We start from the raw sequence: 25,416 nt of genomic DNA, 5'->3' as shown, positions 1-25,416 counted from the left end.
AGAGAGGAAAGAACACCAGGTTTGCTAGGGAAGACTGGATGTGGTGAGTTTTAAATGCTTTGACATATCTAAGTGAAGGTGGTAAACGGGAGCTAGATATATGGGTCTGGAGCTCAGTCACAAGGTCTGTACTAGGGATTTCAATTTGGCTTGAATCAGATTTCCTAAGGTTGAGGTTCTAAGACTGACCTTTGAAATCAAAAGCATCAACTTTTAATAGATGGAAGTAGGATGAGCTTACAGATACCAAGAAGGAATGGTGAGACAAGTAGGAGGAGAAAAATCAGTCATGTGTTATAATTTTGCATTTACTGGGTGATTATTTCACTGATGTCTAGTTCCACTACAAGATTATGAACTGCACAAGGACAGGATCCATGCCTGTTTATTCAGCACTTAACACAGTAGTCTTCATACAGTAGGTGCTCAACATAAAGGTTAGAGATGAATGAATGGATGGATGGATGGATGGATGGACACTGGTCTAAACAAAGTTAAACAGATTACTTCACAGCAGAGCTTCTCAGAATCTTTGGCACACTAATGAAAACTAAGGGTATATTATATTGTGTTATATTATTAAGTTTTTCTGATCACAAAATACCTTTGATTTATAACAGTAAACATCTTTAGCTAACAATATCATTTTAGGAAACTGTGTTCAAAATGCAGTAGCAAAGCCCCAGTTTCAAAACAAAAAACATGTGTTCTCAGGATTCCCAATTACACTGGCATATCTGCAAAGTCTTGCTAAAAGGATGACATTTTGACCCTTAGTTAAATATATTTTTTAAGAGTTTCTGTATCAAATCAGATAAGTTAAAGAAATATGAAGGTGAAACATGGAAGAGCACTAAGGGAAAAAGAAAGTATTTGTGTGTTCCTCTATTCATTCAGGATCTTTGTTATAGAAATAGTGTCTTGCTTACCTAAATAAAGTTACCACATCCTCTTTAGTTGCTGCTACATCTTCCTCTGGAAGCATGCTCAAAATTGCAGCTTTTAAGAACACATATGTTGCCTTGAGGAAAAGAAAAGCAGCTAGTCAGAGAGCATCCTAGATACATGACATTGCTATCTTGCAAATCAGGAAAGACCTACAAATCTTCCAGATATAATATTTAAGAGGTATCAAATATAAAAAAAAAGAAATGAAGTCTTATATCACCTGTTCCAAATGAGATCAAAACTTTTCACCTAATTTTGGCCATTTTTCTACTATACAACTGTAACGTTCATGGATGAGAAAATGGACAAAATGCAAAAGAGATCATTATCTCACTCCTCCCAACTTTTCACAAATGGATCAGAATTTTTTTAGAACTCTTTTTTTTTAATTGAAGTACAGTTGATTTACAATATTACATTAGTTTCAAGTGTACAACATAGTGATTCAATATTTTTATAGATTATACACCATTTAAAGTTGTTATAAAATATTGGCTATATCCTCTGTATATTACAACTTTGTATTTTATTTATTTTATAGCTAGCAGTTTGTACCTCTTAATCTCCTTCCCCTAACTTGCCACACCTGTTGGAATGGCTATCATCAAAAAGACAACAAATAATAAACGTTAATGAGATTGTGGAGAAAAGGGAACCCTAGTATACTGTTGGTGGGAATGTAAGTTGGTACAGCCACTATGGAAAACAGAATGAAAGTTCTTCAAAAAATTAAAATAGAACTACCATATGATCCAGCAATTCCATTCCTGGGTATATATCCAAAGAAAAATGAAAACACAAATTCAAAAAGATATGTACATCATAACGTTAATAGCAGCATTATTTACAAAAGCCAAGACATGGAAGCAACCTAAGTGTGCATCAACGGATGAATGGATAATTAATTTTGATTATTGTGAAAAGCCTTGTTATCAGGGTATCAAAAAGTCTACAAACAATTATCAATACTTGATATTTAATACTTTTTATATATAAGTACAGTTCATCTTCACAGATAAAGCCTCTTTGTTGAAAAAGACTATTTGGATGGCTTTTAAAGCACGTAGTGCTGAGAACAGTGGTTATAAACAGCAGGTACTTAATGTCCACTTCCTCCTTTGATGGATCTCTAAGTTGAGAAAACAGTGTCAATATCATACTATGGAACAAACAGTCCTAAATGAAAATCATCCTGTACACTTATTAGCAAACAGATGATATTAATGAAACTGTACTTTACCTTGGACCATTTACTCTCTTTGCAAAGCAGATCTGAATAGTAATACGCCTCCCTCCAGTTTTGTTGGAATACAAAAATCCACATCAGCTCCCAATAACAGAGATGGTGAAACTGTTTCCATTCTTCTTGAACTGAAATGCATTTTCGAAATATCTCTTGTGCCTATAAGTCAATTGCATAAAGCTGATCATCCAGATATTAGACAAGGAGATAATAACCTAATGGAAAAATACATAAAACACTTTGTACAAAAAGAGCAAAATCATCACTCATTAAACCACTCAAGACAACAACACATTCCTTTCCTTACATGCAACAATACAGTTAAATTTTGCCTCTTTATTTAACTCTGTGAGAGGGCCATGGAACTTTATAATGTGGGAGTAGCAAAGTTCCTTTCTTAAGTAAGACGTAAAATGCAAAAGTCCTTTAAGAAAAGATCTGACAATAAATTTAGAACTTCCAGAGGATAAAATATACCTTAAACAAAGTTAAAGGCATGGACAGACTGGGAGAAGATATCGCTATATGCATAACGGGCAAAGGATTAACCCTTATCATACAGCAATTTTATAAAATCCTTAAAAAAAGACAAACAACTCAGTGGGAAAATTGTTTAAAGATATAAATAGGAAATTAGAGAAAAAGATATATGTGACAAATATACATATGAAGAAATTTTTACACTGGGAAAGATAAATTAAAATATTAGATTATCATTTTTCAACCATCACATTGGCAAAAATAAAACAGATAAATAACGACCAGAGTTGGCAAAGAGCACTGAAAACAAGTATTCTCATATCTTTATAGGAGTTTAAATGGACTAGCCTTGTTAGGAGGGCAATTTGTCTGAATTTATCAAAAATGCAAACATCTTTGACCTAGAAATCCTCATTATCAGAATCAATCTTATATAAATACACCTTTGCACAGAAATATACACATAATAATGTTTACAACAGCATTATGTATAGTAGCCAAATGTCTATCAATAGTGGACTGCTTTAGTAAGTACAGTATATCCATTTCATTGAATGAAACCCAGCCATCAAAAAGAATGAGGAAGATTTAGAAATACTGACCTGGAAAGAAATCCAAGATGTATATTAAGTAGAAAAAAATCAAATCAAGGAAAAATACATGTTTGACCCCATTTGTGTAGAAGAAAATTGTTCATGAGTATATTTATATAAAAGGCTATTCACTCTTCTTCTTCAAGGGAATTAGTGAATAATTTCCTTTGATGGGGAGCACACATGTAGTACAGTGGAGTGACCTTTATGCAGGGGCAAGATTCCAAAGTCAATATGTAATACCGAGATGGATAGTAGACAAAGATTTTTGAAAGCCCCTTAAACTGCCCAACTGTATTTCTATATCCTACCCTGAATTGCCTCAGGTACTTTATGTGCAAATGTAGAGTATATTCAGTAATCTATGACATATCATAGAGTGCATCCACACAATTAACTTTTGGCTTTTTAATTACATATCTTCCCTTTATTTCTGTCTAGTGCATATAGCTGGACTTGCTCATATGGAATGGGTGCACTACACAACTCCACCAGATAGACAGCCCCCTAAATGACCCCCTCAAATAAGTTACCTCTTCCACATTTCCTTTCAGCAGCTCTATCCGGCCATGATAAAACAACATGAGGGAGCCCTGCGGAGGGAGAAACAGACTGTTCAATGGTCAACCCTGGTTGATTGATTATGGTTGAAAAAGACACTTGAAATTCTAAGCGTACATTTGGAAACTGCTGGAGGTAGGGTTCAAGGAGACTCTCTGCTTCCACAACATTCACTTCTCCTGTACCTAGAAATTTAACAGGAAAAACCTCAGTCTTCAAGAAATGTGGTCGACATTGGTAACTATTTCTCCAAATTTCATTAAAATATAGCAAAGACCTATTCATGGAAAACATGAAAACTGTTAATTTGTCATTTTAATATTTGGGAAAGGGCTTCCCTGGTGGCGCAGTGGTTGAGAGTCCGCCTGCTGATGCAGGGGACACGGGTTCGTGCCCCGGTCCGGGAAGATCCCACATGCCGCGGAGCAGCTGGGCCCGTGAGCCATGGCTGCTGAGCCTGCGCGTCCGGAGCCTGTGCTCCGCAACAGGAGAGGCCACAACAGTGAGAGGCCCGTGTACCGCAAAAAAAAAAAAAAAAAAAAAAAAATTTGGGAAATAAAAGAAGACAAGTCTCATCTATGACTTTAGTTTAAGAAAGCTCTCGGGCAAATTCTTAGGAGCAGAGGTGGTTGCCTTCAATTCCTAAATGAAATTTCTGGTTTTAATAGCAATATTAAACTTATTTTAACCAAAAATTTAATCTTCTGCTAAAAAAAGAAATGTAATATGCTAAAAATAGATCACCTTAAACAAGCTTTATAGAATTTTTTAGCTGAGAACAGATTAAAAAGAATTTGATGGGGCTTCCCTGGCAGCGCAGTGGTTGAGAGTCTGCCTGCCGATGCAGGGGACACGGGTTCGTGCCCCGGTCCAGGAAGATCCCACATGCCGCGGAGTGGCTGGGCCCGTGAGCCATGGCCTCTGAGCCTGTGCGTCTGGAGCCTGGGCTCCACAACGGGAGGGGTCACAACAGTGAGAGGCCCGCGTACCACAAAAAAAAAAAAAAAGAATTTGATGAAAGGAACCCTCCACCCCTCTGCCAAATGTTACTACGAGAAATGTCATAATTTTCCACTTTTACTCAAAAAAAAGGTAAATATAGACTACGTCTAATCTTACTGATTTTTCTAAATTTTTACTTACTCAGATGAAAGATAATCAACTTTCAATGATGTGAAATATAATCCAGTCCTTACCAAGTATCAGGGAGATATAAGTATGAAAAGCTAGTATAGTTAAGCAGCATAGTGGAGACCTCATGCTTCTTCCTAAGGCACCTTCCCGTAACTGCAGGATGCCCAACTCCTATAGGAATTAGAGGCATTTTAGAATGAGAAGAGCATGATTGAAACATCATATTCAGAGACTTTAAAATGCTAGCTCACGGATCCCCATCCTCCATGAAGGTGGGGTTTATTTTTCAAGAGCTTAGAATAGCAGTAGTATCTAACTAGAAACAAATTTTACATTTTAAACTGGCATAAGACAATCTCCCCAATTCTTATATCATGTGATCTTAGGGAGAGAAAAAGGTAGAGCTCATTTCATAGAAAATGCTGCATTTCTCTTATATAAATATTAATTTATTAAAACATATTGAGGATCTAAGTACAAAACGCTATGGTGGGTATGAATATATACAGTTCTATGTCTTTAAAGATCTTTCCATCAAATAGCGAAGGTAGTACATGAACACATAATTTTATTGGAATATGGCGAGGGCCATAAGAAAGATAAGTAAATGATTCTGAAAGTTAAGAATACTTGAGCTTTGTTGGGAGAAGATAAGGGAAAGCTTTGTGGAATAGGTGACATTTATCTCAATCCTAATGGATGGAGAGGCTCTCAAGAGACATTATTTGGGAGGATGCCAGTTGGGGAGGACATCCAAAACAGACACCAGCAGAAGCATGGAAACAGAAAAGCACAGGGTCTATTTGGTGAACAACCATTTGCCCAGTTTAGCAGGAACACTGGGGAAGCAAAAAGGATGGGTAGTAAGCTAGCAGCATTGGCTAGAATCAGATCCGAGGGCCCTTGAATCCATGCTATAGTTCGGACTTTATTCAAGGGGCAAGGTGGAGCTACTAAAGAAATAAGGTGGAAGATGAATAGTAGAGGGGAAGGGTAATGATGAAATACAGAGTCTGAATAGATAGACCATATCAGGAAGGGATCACCATAAATACATAATACTTATGGAGAACCTGGACAGTGGAATAAATAGGGAAAAAAATTACAGCTTCTTGTACTTGTTCTCATATATTTCTCAAAACTTGCTCTCTGGACTAACAGGGACAACTTTTGCAATAAGGCAACTCTGGTAATAGCATATTGAGTGTTATGATTAATAAATGTTATACACTACAAAAACAACCACACAGAACTATAACAAACAAAACTCATGGAAAATAAATTTCCTTGCTTAGTTTTATAGTGAAACTTGTAAAAACAAGGAAAACCAAAACACTGCAACTATGCTTGATCCATACGAATCATAAAATGTTAGACAGAGAAATCTAGCCTAATTTCTTGGTTTTGCAGGAAACGTTGGGGTTGCAAAAGTGTTAGGGAAGCATATTTTAACCTCACATGAGTACTAAAGATCCAGCAAGCAGCAATATTAGTAAAACATAAATTTTAATCCCAGAATTTAAATAACAAAGATGAAAATTTTTAACTTTCAATAGAAAAACCATCTCTAACTCCTGAAAAATATAATCAAGACCCAATGCCTCTTTATTGTTCTGAAAACAAATTGCTAGTTACGAGGACATGTTGTATTTCCCTCATATTCAATAAATAACTTTTATTTTCCTTGTCAAAATTAAGAAAAAATTAATTTTGTACCCTATTTCCAGAAAATCCTATAAATTCTAGTAGTCTGATAATCCGTGCTGGTAAAAGGGACAGCATCTGTAAGAAAAAAAATACAAGTGTACTTATGTGTTAGTACATCTAACTGTAGATAAATGTTAAACTCTAACCAACTTAAAATTTTAATGATTCAGTCATATGAAAAATTAGAACCAAGGTTAAACCACTGGACACATCTCAGTCACCACATACTGCACCTAGTATAATCATTACTTGTGACTTAATTTCATTTAATTAAGACAATACACCTAAAAAATTAAAAACAAAACAAAACAGAAAACCTGGCTTTTTCAGAATGCTCTAAAGAACACTTGCTCCTTTCATGTGGGTTGATAAAGTGATGAGAAGATAACCCCCAGTGTCCACCTCCAAACAGTGTTTCTTTTAGCATCCTTTTCCAGAAAGCAAAGGTCTGTTGTATTCTTCATATATGCAGGCATGACCCAGAAGTAGACACCTACAGCACTACAGCCCCTCTGTGGGATATCCCTACAGAGTAGGATAAAGGGAAGGCCTCCCAGGGCAGAACTTTGAGCAGTGCCCTGGTTGTTCACTTTGCTTGGAAGGAGAAATGGCCATATATGCAATTATTTACTGATTCATGGGTGGTTGCCAATGGTTTGGTTGGATGGTCAGGGCTTTAGAAAGAACATGATGGGAAAATTGATGACAAGGAGCTCTGGGAAAGAGGTATACGGACAGACCTCTCAGAATGGGCAAAAAATGTGAAGATATTTGTGTCCCATGTGAATGTTCACCAAAGGCTGACCTCAGCAGAGGAAAATTTTAATATTCAAGTGGATAGGGTGATTCATTTTGTGGACACTAGCCAGCCTCTCTCTTCAGCCACCTCCATCATCAACCAATGGGCTCATGAACAAAGCAGCCATGGTAGTGTATACACTTATGTGTGGGATTCCCTTTACCACTTAATTTTCTCACCAATTCCAGTCAAAGCTTAATAAAATATCAAAATATCTAAATAATATAGCAATTGGACAGATATCTACTCAAACCCTTCACCTGCCCCAGAGCTTCATCACCCCTCAAACTATATTGTTCCCTCACCTATTTTCAATTTCAGAGCCACCATTGCTATAGCAATAATATTTCTGATGTGGGAATAGAACTGAATTTCAAGCTTCTTATTACCAAAAAATGTTACTAGTCCATTCAGAGAGCTGCATGCTTCCCTTATTATACAATCAAAAACTATTCTGAGCATGTGCAGAACTTTACAGCACATTCTGGCCAAAGCCCCCACTGGTTCACAGCACAAGAAAACTGATCCCACTGTAGCCACTTGCCAACCAAACCCAGGTAGTGGTTCAGGGTGAGGTTCAAATGCAGTAGCAGAGGCACTGAAAACCTAAGGTTCTTTTACAAGAACCTTTCTGATTACTTACCAAATTAAAGGCCCCTATTCCAAGCTTGACGCCACCTTCAAACTCATAGAATAATTGCTGCTCAACTTTGTTCTTCTGAATTACATGCAGGATAGAAAGACATTCTCTGGATTGAAGAAAACAGTTATACTGTAAGTTTACTATGACACTGAAAACTAATTTTAAGTCAAATTTTGCATTTACATACCATAAGATAAATGTCATTAGCCAAAACACTAGAGAATTTTTAAGTGGATGATGCTGTGCTGAGTTTACTCTTTTTTTAGTTTGCCGATATTTTATTTTATTTTTTAATACATCTTTATTGGAGTATAATTGCTTCACAATGCTGTGCTAGTTTCTGTTGTACAACAAAGTGAGTCAGCCATATGCATACATATATCCCCATATCCCCTCCCTCTTGAGCCTCCCTCCCACCCTCCCTATCCCACCCCTCTACTGGGTAATCATCATTAAGGAAAAATGACACACTCATTTCTACACTGTTTATCAGGACCAATCTTTCTGGGCTTAAAGCAAAAGAGGGTTCAAATATCAGCAAGCATGACTCAGGAGCCATAGGACCGAAGGACTGTGATCACACAGTTTCCCAGCAATGTGTTAGAGGAGACTACCTAGGAATGCTCAGTCTCTCAGCTATTGTGCACACTTCAGCAACCTACCTTCCACTGAGTAACTGAGGTGCTACTGACAAAAAGACTTGAATTTCAGCATGATCACCATGGTCTCAAATAGACCAAAATAAAACTCACAACTAGGAAAGATTGAAAGAGGAAAGCAAGCTTGATCACAATTGCCTGCAACTGTCTTCTTATTTTTCCCTCTTCCATCCAAGCCAATCTTTCTGATTTCTCACTTTAATTAATTTTCTATGCATTTTTCCCTTTCCCTTCACATCTTCGAAAGGCAAATACTTAGTAAGAGAAATGCAGATGAAAACAATGACAAAGATGTAAAAATTGGCAATAACCACAAATTGCTTATCAAACTGACAGATATATTTTTAAAGGTAATAAGAAATAGCCAGATATTATGTATCACCTGGTGTGATGCAATTATAAATCATGCAACTTCACTTATGATGTATTCTAGCCAAATGCAGCTAACCTGAATCTAATTTCCAGTTTACAGGAAATATAAGGGGCTACAGGAATGCTATGGACTGAACTATATTTCCCCCAAATTCATATGTTGAAGCTCTAATCCCCCCGCCCAGTGTGACTGTATTTGAAGACAGAGATTTTAGGAAGTAATTAAGGATAAATGAGGTCATATGGGTGGGGTCCTCCTCTGATAAGATTGATGGCCTTATAAGAGGAAGGTCTCTCATTGCCACGTGAGGACACAGTGAGAAGGTGGCTGTCTGCAAGCCAAGAAGAGAGTCCTCACCAGAACCTGATCATGATGGTACCCAGATCTTGGACTTTCATCCTCCAGAACTGTGAAGAAATAAATTTCTGTTGCTTATGCCATCCAGTGTATGATATTTTGTTATGGCACCCTGAGCTGACTATGGCAAGGAACAAGCTAAATGAAAACTCAAGGAAGCCACCAAACAAATCTGTACATATCCTGCAGGACAAATGGGTTGGGTTTTTCAACAACTCTCATGAATATAGAGACTCTTCTAGAATAAGATGTATTTAATGAACGTAAACACTGGATGCTCAAGACAGTCTTGGGTTGGATCCTGGTGCTGACATTCCAGCAGTAAAAGAGATTTGGGGCCAACAGGCAAAATTTGAACATGGATCGAGTATTACACGAAATGAAGACTTGTTGACACGAAAAAGTAAAGATCATTAACTGAAAAAAGCAGGTTAAAAAATAGTACATACAGTGTGATCTCATTTTTGTTTAAAAAATATATATCTTTAGATACATGTAGAAAATATTCTGAAAGAATATATACTAAGGTGTTAACAGCCATAATTACTGGGTGATAAGTATATGGGGTGTGTGTGTATTTTAATATTTGCTCATCCACGTTTTCCTATTTTCCAAAATATATATGCCACTTTTGTGATAAAACCCATTACTTTAATTTGTTAAATGGAAAACCAGTGCTGGCAAAGGTAAGAACAAATAGACACATTCATTTATTTCTGGTAAAATGGTAGTTATAGTAAAGAGGTTGGCAACCTACTGGAACATAGCCACACCCATTTACTTATAGTCTATGGCTGCTTACACCTTGCGGTCATAGAGTTGAGTAGTTGGGACAGAGATCTTACATTCCACAAGCCTAAACACTTACTGTCTGGTATTTTTTTTTTTTTTTTGCTTTTTTTTTTTTTGCTGTACGCGGGCCTCTCACTGCCGTGGCCTCTCCCGTTGCGGAGCACAGGCTCCGGACACACAGGCTCCGCGGCCATGGCTCGCGGGCCCAGCCGCTGCGCGGCATGTGGGATCCTCCGGGATAGGGGCACGAACCCGTGTCCCCTGCATCGGCAGGCGGACTCTCAACCACTGCGCCACCAGGGAAGCCCTGTCTGGTATTTTAAGAAAAAGTTTGCCAATCCAATTATTCTTCAGAATAATTTTGCAATATATATCAGAAATCTTACACACATGCATACCTTTGAACCAACAAATCTAATTTTATTCTAAGGAAATAGCATGGATACACACAAAACTTGACCTATAAGGAAAGATACTGTATTACTACCTATAATAAAAATTTATAAACAAACTAAATAGGCAACAAACGGAAATTGGTTATGAAGACAGTTGCATGCATGCATACATTTATACATACACATGTAGTATATCCACGTAGTGGAATACTATGGAGCCATTAAAAGTCATGATTAATTAAAAATACTTAATGACCTAAAATTTTTTGACATGAAGTGAAAAAGGAAATTTCAAAATGACACAAAGCATATAATTTCACTGTATAAAAAGATAATTATATATGCTTATACACATGCACAAAAATTCAAATGTCAAAATATCAACAGGATGGCAGGATATGCATATTATGTTCAGAGTTATTTTCTGTGTAAATATTCTATTTGCTGATAATAGATGATTATTATAAAATGCTCAAATAATATGGAGAAAGCCTAAGTGTCCCTACACAATCATCCCACAGAGAGATGGTCACTGTTAACAGCCTGGTACATAATTTTCTAGTTGTTTTTATGCTTTACTAAGAGTGCAATCTTTAGAAAACACAAAAGAGATCATATAGTATATACTCTTCAATAGATTATATTGACAATTTTCCATGAAAATGCATGAAAGCTACCTTATTCTTTAACAAGTGCATATTATTCCATTCTATGGAATAATTTATTTAACCAAATTCCTATTCTTAAATTTTCAAGTTGTTTCAAAATATTCCATAGTACAAACAATGCTGCTAAGAGTGTCCTTAGACCTTCATCAAGTACTTTCCTATATCAAGGACTATAACTATATTTATACCATCCTAATTGTTCATAGGATAAATTCTTAGAAAAACAACTTCTGAGATCGAAGGTGATACATATTCTTAATTTTGGTATATACTGCCAGAACATCCTTCATAAAAACTCTATCAGTTTAGACCCCCACCAACCTATGAGTTTCTCACACTGTCATTTGCCTTGAGTCATTTATATCACATTTCTATTTGTATTTTTTATTACGGGATATTTTTGCCATGATGAAAATTTATATGTTTATTTGCTCAAGTCAGTCTTCTATGGTTTCTGATTTTATGTCACACTTTAAAAGGCTTCTGAAATTTACATCATATATCTACAGATATGACACACTGAGAAGGACACCATATCACTTCTATAGTATTCTTGCCATAGAAAAATCTGAATTTAATCATTAAGCAACATTAGACAAGTCCACCTTGAGCGATGGTCTAAAAAATACCTGCCCAGTATTCTTCAAAAATGTCAAGATCCTGAAAGACAAAGAAAGACTGAGGGACTCTTCCAGATTAAAACTGACTAAGGAGACGAAACAACTAAATGTGACATCCAGGATCCTGAAGTGAATCCTGGACCAGAATAAGGACACTGGTGGGACAACTAGAAAAATTTGAGTAAAGTCAATGAAGTAGTTAATAATATTATATCAATGTTTGTTTCCTGGTTTTAATAATTATACTGTGGTTCTATAAGACGTTAACATTTGTATATTGGAAGAATACATGAAAATTCTTTGTAAAAATTCTGGAATCATTTCAAAGTGAAAATTTTTTAAATAAATCAAAAGTTTAAAGGCCTTTGTACTTTAGGACTATAAAAAGACTTTCCTATGTTTTTGCTTGAACTCTTCTAAAAATATTTTAATATTAAATCTATATGGAATGTATCTTTTTAATTTAATTTTATTTATTTTTTTATACAGCAGGTTCTTATTAGTCATCAATTTTATACACATCAGTGTATAAATGTCAATCCTAATCGCCCAATTCATCACACCACCATCCCCAACCCCCCACCGCTTTACCCCCTTGGTGTCCATACGTGTGTTCTCTACATCTGTGTCTCAATTTCTGCCCTGCAAAGTGGTTCAACTGTACCATATTTCTAGGTTCCACATATATGTGTTAATATATTTGTTTTTCTCTTTCAGATTTACTTCACTCTGTATGACAGTCTCTAGATCCATCCACATCTCAACAAATGACCCAATTTCGTTCCTTTTTATGGCTGAGTGATATTCCATAGTATATATGTACCACATCTTCTTTACCCAGTCATCTGTCGATAGGCATTTAGGTTGCTTCCATGACCTGGCTATTGTAAATAGTGCTGCAATGAACATTGGGGTGCATGTGTCTTTTTGAATTATGGTTTTCTCTGGGTACATGCCCAGTAGTGGGATTGCTGGATCATATGCTAATTCTATTTTTAGTTTTTTAAGGAACCTCCATACTGTTCTCCATAGTGGCTGTATTAATTTACATTCCCACCAACAGTGCAAGAGGGTACCCTTTTCTCCACACCCTCTCCAGCATTTGTTGTTTGTAGATTTTCTGATGATGGCCATTCTAATTGGTGTGAGGTGATACCTCATTGTAGTTTTGATTTGCATTTCTCTAATAATTAGTGATGTTGAGCAGCTTTTCATGTGCTTCTTGGCCATCTGTCTGTCTTCTTTGGAGAAATGTCTATTGAGGTCTTCTGCTCATTTTTGGATTGGGTTGTTTGTTTTTTCAATATTGAGCTGCATGAGCTGTTTATATATTTTGGAGATTAATCCTTTGTCCATTGATTCATTTGCAAATATTTTCTCCCGTTCTGAGGGTTGTCTTTTCGTCTTGTTTATGGTTTCCTTTGCTGTGCAAAAGCTTTTAAGTTTCATTAGGTCCCATTTGTTTGTTTTTGTTTTTATTCCCATTACTCTAGGAGGTGGATCAAAAAAGAGCTTGCTGTGATTTATATCAAAGAGTGTTCTTCCTATGTTTTCCACTAAGAGTTTTTTATAGTATCCGGTCTTACATTTAGGTCTCTAATCCATTTTGAGTTTATTTTTGTGTATGGTGTTAGGGAGTGTTCTAATTTCATTCTTTTACATGTAGCTGTCCAGTTTTCCCGGCACCACTTATTGAAGAGACTGTCTTTTCTCCATTGTATATCCTTGCCTCCTTTGTCATAGATTAGTTGACCATAGGTGCGTGGGTTTATCTCTGGGCTTGCTATCTTGTTCCATTGATCTATGTTTCTGGTTTTGTGCCAGTACCATATTGTCTTGATTACTATAGCTTTGTAATATAGTCTGAAGTCAGGGAGTCTGATTCCTCCAGCTCCATTTTTTTCCCTCAAGACTGCTTTGGCTATTCGGGGTCTTTTGTGTCTCCATACAAATTTTAAGATTTATTGTTCTAGTTCCACAAAAGATGTCATTGGTAATTTGAAAGGGATTGCATTGACTCTGTAGATTGCTTTGGGTAGTATAGTCATTTTCACAATATTGATTCTTCCAATCCAAGAACATGATATATCTCTCCATCTGTTGGTATCATCTTTAATTTCTTTCATTGGTGTCTTATAGTTTTCTGCATACAAGTCTTTTGTCTCCCAAGGTAAGTTTATTCCTAGGTATTTTATTCTTTTTGTTGCAATAGTAAATGGGAGTGTTTCCTTAATTTCTCTTTCAGATTTTGCATCATTAGTGTATAGGAATGAAAGATTTCTGTGCATTAATTTTGTATCCTGCAACTTTACCAAATTCATTGACTAGCTCTAGTAGTTTTCTGGTAGCATCTTTAGGATTCTCTATGTATAGCATCATGTCATCTGCAAACAGTGACAGTTTTACTTCTTCTTTTCCCATTTGTATTCCTTTTATTTCTTTTTCTTCTCTGATTGCCATGGCTAGGTCTTCAAAACTATGTTGAATAATGGTGGTGAGAGTGGACATCCTTGTCTTGTTCCTGATCTTAGAGGAAATGCTCTCAGTTTTTCACCACTGAGAATGATGTTTGCTGTGGGTTTGTCGTATATGACCTTTATTATGTTGATGTAGGTTCCCTCTATGCCCACTTTCTGGAGAGTTTTTATCATAAATGGGTGTTGAATTTTGTCAAAAGCTTCTTCTGCATCTATTGAGATGATCATATGCTTTTTATTCTTCAATTTGTTAATATGGTGTATCACATTGATTGATTGGCATATATTGAAGAATCCTTGCGTCCCTGGAATAAATCCCACTTGATCATGGTGTATGATCCTTTTAATGTGTTGTTGGATTCTGTTTGCTAGTATTCTGTTGAGGATTTTTGCATCTATATTCATCAGTGATATTGGTCTGTAATTTTTTTGTAGTATCTTTGGTTGGTTTTGGTATCAGGGTGATGGTGACCTCATAGAATGAGTTTGGGAGTGTTCCTTCCTCTGCAATTTTTTGGAAGAGTTTGAGAAGGATGGGTGTTAGCTCTTCTCTAAATGTTTGATAGAATTCACCTGTGAAGCCATCTGGTCCTGAACTTTTGTTTGTTGGAAGATTTTTAATCACAGTTTCAATTTCATTATTTGTGATTGGTCTGTTCATATTTTCTATTTCTTCCTGGTTCAGTCTTGGAAGGTTATACCTTTCTAAAAATTTGTCCATTTCTTCCGGGTTGTCCATTTTATTGGCATAGAGTTGCTTGTAGTAGTCTCTTAGGATGCTTTGTATTTTTGTGGTGTCTGTTGTAACTTCTCCTTTTTCATTGCTAATTTTATTGATTTGAGTCCTCTCCCTCTTTTTCTTGATGAGTCTGGCTAATGGTTTATCAATTTTGTTTATCTTCTCAAAGAGCCAGCTTTCAGTTTTATTGATCTTTGCTATTGTTTTCTTTGTTTCTATTTCACTTATTTCTGCTCTGATCTTTATGATTTCTTTCCTTCTGCTAACTTTGGGGGTTTTTTGTTCTTCTTTCTCTACTTCCTTTAGGTGTAAGGTTAGACTGTTTATTTGAGATTTTTCTTGTTTCTTGAGGTAGGCCTGTATAGCTATAAACATCCCTGTTAGAATTGTTTTTGCTGCATCCCATAGGTTTTGGATTGTCATGTTTTCATTGTCATTTGTCTCTAGGTATTTTTTGATTTCCTCTTTGATTTCTTCATTCATCTCTTGGTTGTTTAGTAATGTATTGTTTAGCCTCCATGTGTTTGTGGTTTTTTTTTTTTTACCCTGTAATTCGTTTCTAATCTCATAGTGTTGTGGTCAGAAAAGATGCTTGATATAATTTCCGTTTTCTTAAATTTACTGAGGCTTGATTTGTGACCCAAGATGTGATCTATCCTAGAGAATGTTCCATGTGCACTTGAGAAGAAAGTGTAACCTGCTGTTTGTGGATGGAATGTCCTATAAATATCAATTAAATCTATCTGGTCTATTGTGTCATTTAAAGCTTGTGTTTCCTTATTAATTTTCTGTTTGGATGATCTGTGCATTTGTGTAAGTGAGGTGTTAAAGTCCCCCACTATTATTTTGTTACCTCGATTTCCTATTTTAGAGCTGTTAGCAGTTGCCTTATGTATTGAGGTGCTCCTATGTTGCGTGCATATATATTTATAATTGCTATATCTTCTTCTTGGATTGATCCCTTGATCATTATGTAGTGTCCTTCCTTGTCTCTTGTAACATTCTTTATTTTAAAGTCTATTTTATCTGATATGAGTATTGCTACTCCAGCTTTCTTTTGATTTCCATTTGCATGGAATATCTTTTTCTATTCCCTCACTTTCAGTCTGTATGTGTCCCTAGGTCTGAAGTGGGTCTCTTGTAGACAGCATATATATGGATCTTGTTTTTGTATCCATTCAGCAAGCCTGTGTCTTTTGGTTGGAGCATTTAATCCATTCACGTTTAAGGTAATTATTGATATGTATGTTCCAATGACCATTTACTTAATTGTTTGGGGTTTGTTTTTGTAGGTGCTTTTCTTCTCTTGTGTTTCCCACTTAGAGAAGTTCCTTTAGCATTTGTTGTAGAGCTGGTTTGGTCGTGCTGAATTCTCATAGCTTTTGCTTGTCTGTAAAGATTTTGATTTCTCCATCGAATCTGAATGAGATCCTTTCCGGGTAGAGTAATCTTGGTTGTAGGTTCTTCCCTTTCATCACTTTAAGTATACCATGCCACTCCCTTCTGGCTTGTAGAGTTCCTGCTGAGAAATCAGCTGTTAACCTTATGGGAGTTCCCTTGTATGTTATTTGTCATTTTCCCCTTGCTGCTTTCAATAATTTTTCTTTGTGTTTAATTTTTGCCAATTTGATTACTATGTGTCTCGGCGTGTTTCCCCTTGGGTTTATCCTGTATGGGACTCTCTGTGCTTCCTGGACTTGGGTGGCTATTTCCTTTTCCACGTTAGGGAAATTTTTGACTATAATCTCTTCAAATATTTTCTCTGGTCCTTTCTCTCTCTCTTCTCCTTCTGGGACTCCTATAATATGAATGTTGTTGCATTTAATGTTGTCCCAGAGGTCTCTTAGGCTGTCTTCATTTCTTTTCATTCTTTTTTCTTTATTCTGTTCCACAGCAGTGAATTCCACCATTCTGTCTTCCAGGTCACTTATCCGTTCTTCTGCCTCAGTTATTCTGCTATTGATTCCTTCTAGTGTAGTTTTCATTTCAGTTATTGTATTCTTCATCTCTGTTTGTTTGTTCTTTAATTCTTCTAGGTCTTTGTTAAACACTTCTTGCATCTTCTCAATCTTTGCCTCCATTCTTTTTCCGAGGTCCTGGATCATCTTCACTATCATTATTCTGAATTCTTTTTCTGAATGGTTGCCTATCTCCACTTCATTTAGTTGTTTTTCTGGGGTTTTATCTTGTTCCTTCATCTGGTACATAGCCCTCTGCCTTTTCATCTTGTCTATCTTTCTATGAATGTAGTTTTTGTTCCACAGGCTGCAGGATTGTAGTTCTTCTTGCTTCTGCTGTCTGCCCTCTGGTGGATGAGGCTATCTAAGAGGCTTGTGCAAGTTTCCTGATGGGAAGGACTGATGGTGGGTAGAGCTGACTGTTTCTCTCTGGAATGTATCTTTTATACAGTCTTTTTTCCAAAACGAAGAGCCAATTTTTCCAAAACCATTTATTAAAGTACCCATATTTTCCCACTGATTTTAAAGAGATTTATGTATATATAGGTTTTTAGTATGCTTTGAATTCCCTGGTAAATGTATGTGTGTGTACATAGAAGTGCATGCACAATGTGCACACACGCATACATGCACACGCATGCACACGCACACGCACACACACACACACACACACAAGCGTTTCTAAGCCCTATGTTCCATTCCACTGATATATATTTCTGTGCCATTACAAGACTATTTTAATTCCTTTGGTTTTTAACTTTTGATGACTGAAAAAGCAATCAACTCTTTAACATTCTTTTATATCTTCTAAAAAACATTTCAAGAGGAAAAGTAAAAACAATATATCAGGTTCCCAAAATCCACTCCCTTCCAGGATTTTCAATGGAATATAATTTTATGAAATCATTTTGGGTAAAAGCATCTCTTAAAATACTAAATTTTCGTTCTGCTTCTAGTAATGGCAGGGTGGCTTATATTAGATTAACCCTCCCACGGATAACGATTATAAACTCTGGACAAAATGCAAAATACATATTTAAAATATATTGGTAGGCACTGGAAACTGAAAAAAAAAAAAGTAATGGGAAACTGGAGAAGGGTTGAAATTTGAAAAAAGAGAACAACTCTTGAAGGGACCTTAAGTTTATATGGTTAGTCACCTGGAAGTACTCCCCAGTACACTTGGTGCGGGGTGCCTAGAACTTACACAGAAAGCCACAGTCTTATTGGCTTCAAAAGGAGCACAGAGTTCAAATCTGCCAGAGTATCTATAAGGTAATGGGGGAATTTTCAGATAGGAGAGAACCACATAGGAGGGAAACACCAAAATCAGTGTTAGAACTCCACTCAAATTCTTGGCTGATTCATGAACTATGTGAGCACTGGGGAAACTCCAAAGAAAAGCAGAGACAAGACAGAAGAAGTAATGGAACCAAGATTTCAGATGCTGCCCACTACCAAAGAGTAAGAGTATGGGCTCTAAGTCTAGTCAAGTCAAATACTTCCCAGAGCAAGAATCAGCACTACTCGGAGAAAGAAAACAGAACCTACAGAGTCTCTACAATGTATCACTATCTAGTGTACAATCAAAAAATTATTGACTTGAGAACAGAAAAACATGACATATAGTCAGGAGAAAAAGCAGGCAATAGAAATTGACCCCAAGACAGCCCAGATGTTGAGATAATGTCTAATCTGAAGAAAACAATTTTTTTACATCGACAGCAGCTCAGTGACCTATTGAACAAAATCAGGTAACTAACAAGTAATTAGGGTCTCAGAAGGAGAAAAGTGAGAATAGAGCAGAAAAAAATACTTGAAGAAATAATAGCTACACATTTCTCAAAGCCATACTTAAGCACATCAGTCAATGTGCAAAGAATCAAAAATACAAGTCTTCAAAGCAGCCAGAAGAAATGACAAATTACAGACAAGGGAACAATAATTAAAATAACAGCTGACTTATGATCAGAAACAACAGAGGTTATAATACAATGGATTGACAGTTTTAAAGGGGTAAAAAAAGAAAAGAAAAAGGAAACCTTGTAACTCAAGAATACTATACTGAGCAAAAACAGCCTTCAAAAATAAAGATGTGGGCTTCCCTGGTGGCGCAGTGGTTGAGAGTCCGCCTGCCGATGCAGGGGACACGGGTTCGTGCCCCGGTCCAGGAAGATCCCACATGCCGCGGAGTGGCTGGGCCCGTGAGCCATGGCCACTGAGCCTGCGAGTCCGGAGCCTGTGCTCTGCAACAGGAGAGGCCACAACAGTGAGAGGCCCACGTACCGCAAAAAAATAAATAAATAAAAAATAAAGATGTTTTCAGGTAAATGAAACAGTGAGAATTGCTGAAAGTAGACACACACTGTAAGAAATCTTAAAAGAAATGCTTCAGTCTGAAATTAGACAGGAATGAATGAAGAACACCAAAAATGGTAAATATATGGGTTAATAGTGAAGACCATGACATAAAATTGTTTAAAGCAAAAGGTGGGTACCACTCTGTGGGGTGTATAATATACATACATGTACTATTGTAAGAATAGTATAAAAGACAACAGGTGGTAAATGAAACTATACTTTTGCAAAGTTCTTATATTTGTGCAATGGTACAATATTAACTCTAAGTTGACTATGATAAGTTAAGAAGGCTATTATAATCACTAGAGCAAACATTTAAAAAAATTAAAGAGGGCTATAGCTAAGAAAACAATGGAAGGATTCCACTGGAATACATATACATATTTTTTTAATTAAGGCAAAAGAAGGCGGAAAAATAAGGAGGGGGGGACAAATAAGGCAAAGGGAAAAAGCAAAATGGTATTCACAAGTGCAAACATATTAACTGTCACACTGAATAAAAAAGCAAGACCCAATTAAGCATGTTCACAAAAAATGCAAATTAAATATAAAAACAACGTTAGGTTTAAAGTAAAAGAATATATGCCATGCAAATACTAATTATAAGAAAGCACGAGTAGCTTTATTAATATCAGACAAAACAGATTTCAAGACAAGGAATATTATAAGGAGTTACGTAGGAACATTTTATAATGATGAAAGATTAATTCATTAGGAAGATAAAACAATTAAAATATATATAAGCCCAATAACAGAGGTTCTAAATATACAAAGCAAATACTGACAGAACTAAAGGGAGAAATGGATGACTCCAGAATCAAAGCTGAAGATTTTTAACTCTGTGAGTAAAGGATAGGACAACTAGACAAAAATCAGTAAGGATATAGAAGATGTGAATGACACTATGGTCCACTTTAATTGAACACCTGAATCACTGCAGACACTTCATTGGAGCAGTGATGTTCTAGTGTCTGGACCAAAGACATACCTGTACATACCTGTCATTTTAAATTTATAAATTGTTTTTAGGAGAGAGAAACTAAGATTATCTAATCAGAAATTATGTAAGTACTTTTCTTTACAGATATTTTTCTTTTAAAACTGCATTTAAACTTAAATTGTGTTGTCTTATGGCATTGAATACACCTCAGTAAGCCAAAAATCAAGTGCATTTTTACCAACACCAAATTTTAAAAAACATAGTCATACTGACTGAGAACTTTGAAGTACAAAATGGTACATAGTACAAGAATCACTTAGAAACCACAAGACCGTGGTCAAAAAGGTACAAACCTTGTTAAAATATTTTTTATAAATCTTAATTTTTAACTTACTTATATATTTGGTAACTTGTTCTAATTTTGAGTCCACCTTTGATGAAGTTGATCATATTTTCATCCTGAAAACAATTAAATAATTAGATCATTTAGCAAAAGATTCTTAAACTGTCCCCACAGCTGTGTAGCTGCGTGATTAGAACAAAACACTATCTTTTGAGGATATGATTTTTAAATTAAAACATTCTTCTTGCTTTATATCTGAAATGATTTTTTATCATTTTTCTTCCAAGTTAGAGGACAACAAAAAGGAAACATTTCTTAAATCCTTGCATTACTTTAAGGAAGTAAGGAAGTAGTCCTCATCAATTTGGGGCCATAAAGGTTAGTCCAAACGTACTTCAATAAACATCATCAACTACTGAGCAACTTTCTTCTGGGTTCAATGGAATTCAAAATGGCTGACTTTAAGGATATGCTCCAAGGACTTTCCTGTCTGTCTTACTCCAAGTAATGGGATTATGGTTTAGGGGGTACTTTAGCAGGCAGTCTATTTAACATTGTGGATTTCATTCATATACATTTCCAGACCACAAATAACTGATTTGGATTCTAAATTTGTTGTCACTAATATGAAATAATACTGTTTAGGGGAAAAAAGATCACTTCTCTTTGCCTGATGGTCATCAACCATAAAACTGGGGCAGCTGGCCTAAATGAATGACCTTTTTAGGGTGAGCATTCTAGGATTCCAAGAGTCTCTTATTAAAGCATATCAAATAACTGCTTGAAAGATGTTACTCTAATAGAAGGTGCTAATGGAGATAGTCCCATGCTTTTCTAGTCCATTAATATCAGAAGGATGCTCTGGTATTGATTTCCTATGCACTTGAGCATCCTTCCGAAACAAAAGAAGAACTAATTTTAGTTTGTTAATGTCATCAATTACTTAAATACTTAATATTTAAATTATTAAAAGAATCAATAAATGTAAAATTCACTATGCAATTTAAATGTTTGTTTTCTGATTTTAAGGAATCCTCTGGTTACACAAGTTCCAATAATGGCCAGGAAAGAATTTCTTAAATTGGATTAAAATCTGCCTCAAATAAGAATATTTCATTTCAGGATTCACCAAACATTTGCTGAATGCCTATTTTACAGCAGGCACCCAAACACAGAATCAGAAAAAAGCAACACAACTCGCTAAGGGATGGAGACATGCATGGATGGAGACATGTGGGGGATGTCATGACAGCACAAAGGTGGGCGGGGATGTGAAGAGGTCCACAAAAGCCTCCTGGAAGCATCAATGCTTAAAGCACACACATACACACACACACACACACACAAAGACTGGGAAGTAACCAGCTGAAGGAAAGAAGGCAAGGTAGGTATGAACTTTGCAAGCAAAAAAATAAAACAATGCTCAGGGAAGCATTAAAGATCCTGGTGTGCTTGGCTTGGCCATCTGTGCTTATATAACTCAGCACTGCTGCAGAAACCTACTGCAAAAAAGGGAATGACTAAGGAATAGAAAGCTACCTGTGTTGTACCTGTGCCACTCAAGTATGCAACATACCTGCCAGTAGCAGTTGAGGACACTGGTAAGAGGAGAGTGGGGAACTGGGGGGGAGATACCAGTTTGGTTAGAAAAAGCCTTCCCCATTTGTGATATTCTGATACAGAACCACTGCCATAGTCAATGAGGGCTACTAAATGCTGAAGCAGAGACATGACCAGGAGAAATTCTCATCTTTGAGAGGGTGCACAATTGCACAATGGAGAGTGAGCTGGAGGGAAGAGAAACTACAGACCGAAGGTCCCTGGGTTGCCATGCAGTCTAGGGAAGAGCTGACAAGCCCCCCACTAGAACAATTATAGTCAGAATAAAGAGGAAGAGACGGAGCTGATAAACCTTCAAAAGGTAAAAGCAGCATGACCACAAGCCTGGCTGGATACAGAGGCATGAGAAAGAGGGGAGCCATGGATATCTCCCAGACGTTGAACTACAAGCCCCCCAGACATAAAAAACAAAAAACTTTCAAATCAATGATTTTATTATCAAATTATCATTTGAAAAACACATCAGAAAAAACTGGGGGCCTCCGTGACTAGCCTTATGTTTACTGAGGCAGTAAGACTGTTGTTTTCAACCAGCCTTTATAATATGTGGGGTTTTAGGAAACAGGGCCCTACACCAGATTGACTTAATTTTACTTAACCAGAATCCAACCTAAGAGGTCACCCTCCAGAAAAAGAGAAAAGCAACTCTCAATTCAAGTAAATCATTGAGATTGAGGAAGATTTTCCATCTTACAGTTGAATTTCTGCCCCCTTACAATCTCCACCCCACTTCTACCCCACTTGTATCCATCACCGCCACCTGCGTGGCCACAATGTTAAAATCCATATTTTTTAGAAGAACTGGAAGCTACAATGACAGGCAAGTACTGGTGGTAACAATTCCTAGAGGTGAAATTTAAATGCCCCATGAGAAAAGGAGTCATTGTTTTGTTTAGTGACTTGGTACGTGGGCCTCTCACTGTCGTGGCCTCTCCCATTGCGGAGCACAGGCTCCGGACATGCAGGCTCAGCGGCCATGGCTCACGGGCCCAGCCGCTCCGCGGCATGTGGGATCTTCCCGGACCGGGGCACGAACCCGTGTCCCCTGCATTGGCAGGCGGACTCTCAACCACTGCGCCACCAGGGAAGCCCTGTTTAGTGACATTTTTTAAACTGCTCTTCCAAAATAAGAAATAAAAGAAAAGGGAATGAGAATACAATGAGCGGGGAAATAAAATCTGAGGTATACATGGGAAGTTTGGCTCTCGATGCATGCATAACTAAGCTTTGCTGAAGCATCTGATGCAAGAAGGGAACAGCCAAGGATGCTGAAGCCTCCTCCAGCCGGTCACTCCTGTGTGCAGCCCTCCACCATAAGCAATCACAAAGAGGGATAACCTCACAGTCCTCGTACAGAGCAGCATCCTGAAATTAGGTGAGGTAGTTGCAAGACAGCTTCTTCAAAAGCCAGTGGTTCCCAATAAAGCGAAGTTCGAAACAGAATTTTAAGTACATTTGCGTAGGAAAAAAAAAAAAACCAGGGTCTTCTTTCAGCAAAAGTTTATCAGTAATAACAAATATCTTTCACTACAACTCTAAGTCAAAAGAACTGAAGCACTGACATAGAATGAGCCACATTTCTTCTATGTCGTACTTGGCAGGCTTCCCGGGCAATGCTGATTCTAAGCCAAATGTTCATTACCTGCACAAACGTGAGGGCTGCTTTCTGTAGGAGGCACTCGGCATAACAGATTTCGGCATGCATTTCCTCTATTAAAAACAAATAAAAATATATTAAGGAAAATCCCATATCCACCGTAATTGCTCTGAGATGTTCAGAAAAAACGGGTAGATAAATGAGCCCAAGGGAGACAATAAAAACCTAGGTTGCTTTGGTGCTTCCATAAAAGTGGAATGATGACCTCAGTTCTCAGGCCCTCAGCAAGAATTTTCCAGAATGCATGAAATGTTTGGGGGGAGTTATCTTTGGCTCCATTCACATATAACTGCCAAGAGTCAGGCCCTTGGTGTCAAAGACCCAAACTCAGCTCACCAAAATGTAAAAACCAAAATGTAAAAGCACTTCTTGGAAAAAAGGAAACCACTTATCTGTTAACTTAACAGGAACAGGCAAGTTAAACACAGTTATAGATTGGAAATCTAACTTAAATATACTAATTCTAGCTTCTAAAACATGAAGGCATGATAGTCATGACAATGGTTAGGCATGCTATTAACTTGAAGAGAAAGCAGTAATTCCCTAGGGTTCTAGGAAAAAGAACTGGCCTGTGTGCCCAACTCATGACTCCTCATTCAGGGATGACTTGATGTAAAAAAGTCACACTAGCGCACTTTGGGGCTATTTGGATCACTGAGATATCTAGTGCAGGAACAAGGCACTCACAAAAGGGCTACATAAAACTACGTATGTCTCCTTGGGACACGTGGAGTGCCCCAAAACACGTGGCCTATCTTCCTAGACAGTCCATGATACCTGCAGAGATTGGGGAGGGAGAAATCTTTGCATTTTCTTTTTTTTTTTTTTTTGCATAAACAAAATCAGCAGATTCCCGTTTTATCCATGGGATGCAAACTGGTGTGTTATTTAAGTAAATGAGCTTTGGGGTACTTCACGGCCTAGGTGGCAGGGAAGGCCCTGCCACGTGCTAGTTGTAGAACCTCGAGCAAGTTACCCTCCCTCTCTCTGCTGGTTTCCTTGTTCCTGAAGTCCAGCTAATGACATCTCTACCTCAGAGCTGAAGAATTCAACCAGGTGCTGCCTGTGAAGCTCACTGGGCAGAGTAAGCCCTCGATGCATCAGCTACTTTCACTAAGATTACTGCCCTTGGTCCATGTCATGCTTTTTGCCAAAAGTTCAGGAAGTAGAACATCTTTATGTGATGTAAGTAACTGAAAAACGGGGTATCTCTGTGTTAATGGGAACATTGTTGAATCTAACTGGATAAGAACTAGTGCTTTATTTCTTTCACTTACACACACAGGACCCCTCCCGACCACACACACACACTACTAGTTCTCACAAACAGGTTCACCTTCCTGCCACGC

At 37.0% G+C, this 25,416-nt stretch overlaps 1 protein-coding gene across 3 annotated transcripts in view; it reads right to left on the bottom strand.

Moving 5' to 3' along the window:
• The window catches only part of TTC39B (tetratricopeptide repeat domain 39B), a 124,415-nt gene that overhangs the window by 22,443 nt on the left and 76,556 nt on the right, over positions 1-25,416 (bottom strand). For all 3 annotated transcript variants that reach the window (XM_082629144.1, XM_082629145.1, XM_082629146.1), the window contains 9 exons: positions 24,053-24,120; positions 20,842-20,906; positions 8,109-8,214; positions 6,676-6,741; positions 5,022-5,130; positions 3,943-4,010; positions 3,798-3,857; positions 2,189-2,350; positions 930-1,021 (listed from right to left, as the gene is read on the bottom strand). In XM_082629144.1, coding sequence (XP_082485270.1) covers positions 930-1,021; positions 2,189-2,350; positions 3,798-3,857; positions 3,943-4,010; positions 5,022-5,130; positions 6,676-6,741; positions 8,109-8,214; positions 20,842-20,906; positions 24,053-24,120 — 796 coding nt within the window. The remainder of the gene's footprint in view (positions 1-929; positions 1,022-2,188; positions 2,351-3,797; positions 3,858-3,942; positions 4,011-5,021; positions 5,131-6,675; positions 6,742-8,108; positions 8,215-20,841; positions 20,907-24,052; positions 24,121-25,416) is intronic.

Source organism: Mesoplodon mirus, assembly GCF_964341445.2.
Source record: "Mesoplodon mirus genome assembly, chromosome: 1".
In the NCBI taxonomy this organism is placed as follows: domain Eukaryota; kingdom Metazoa; phylum Chordata; class Mammalia; order Artiodactyla; family Ziphiidae; genus Mesoplodon; species Mesoplodon mirus.
The sequence above is the reverse complement of the archived record's forward strand: the minus strand, read 5'-3'. Positions and strand labels throughout refer to the sequence as shown.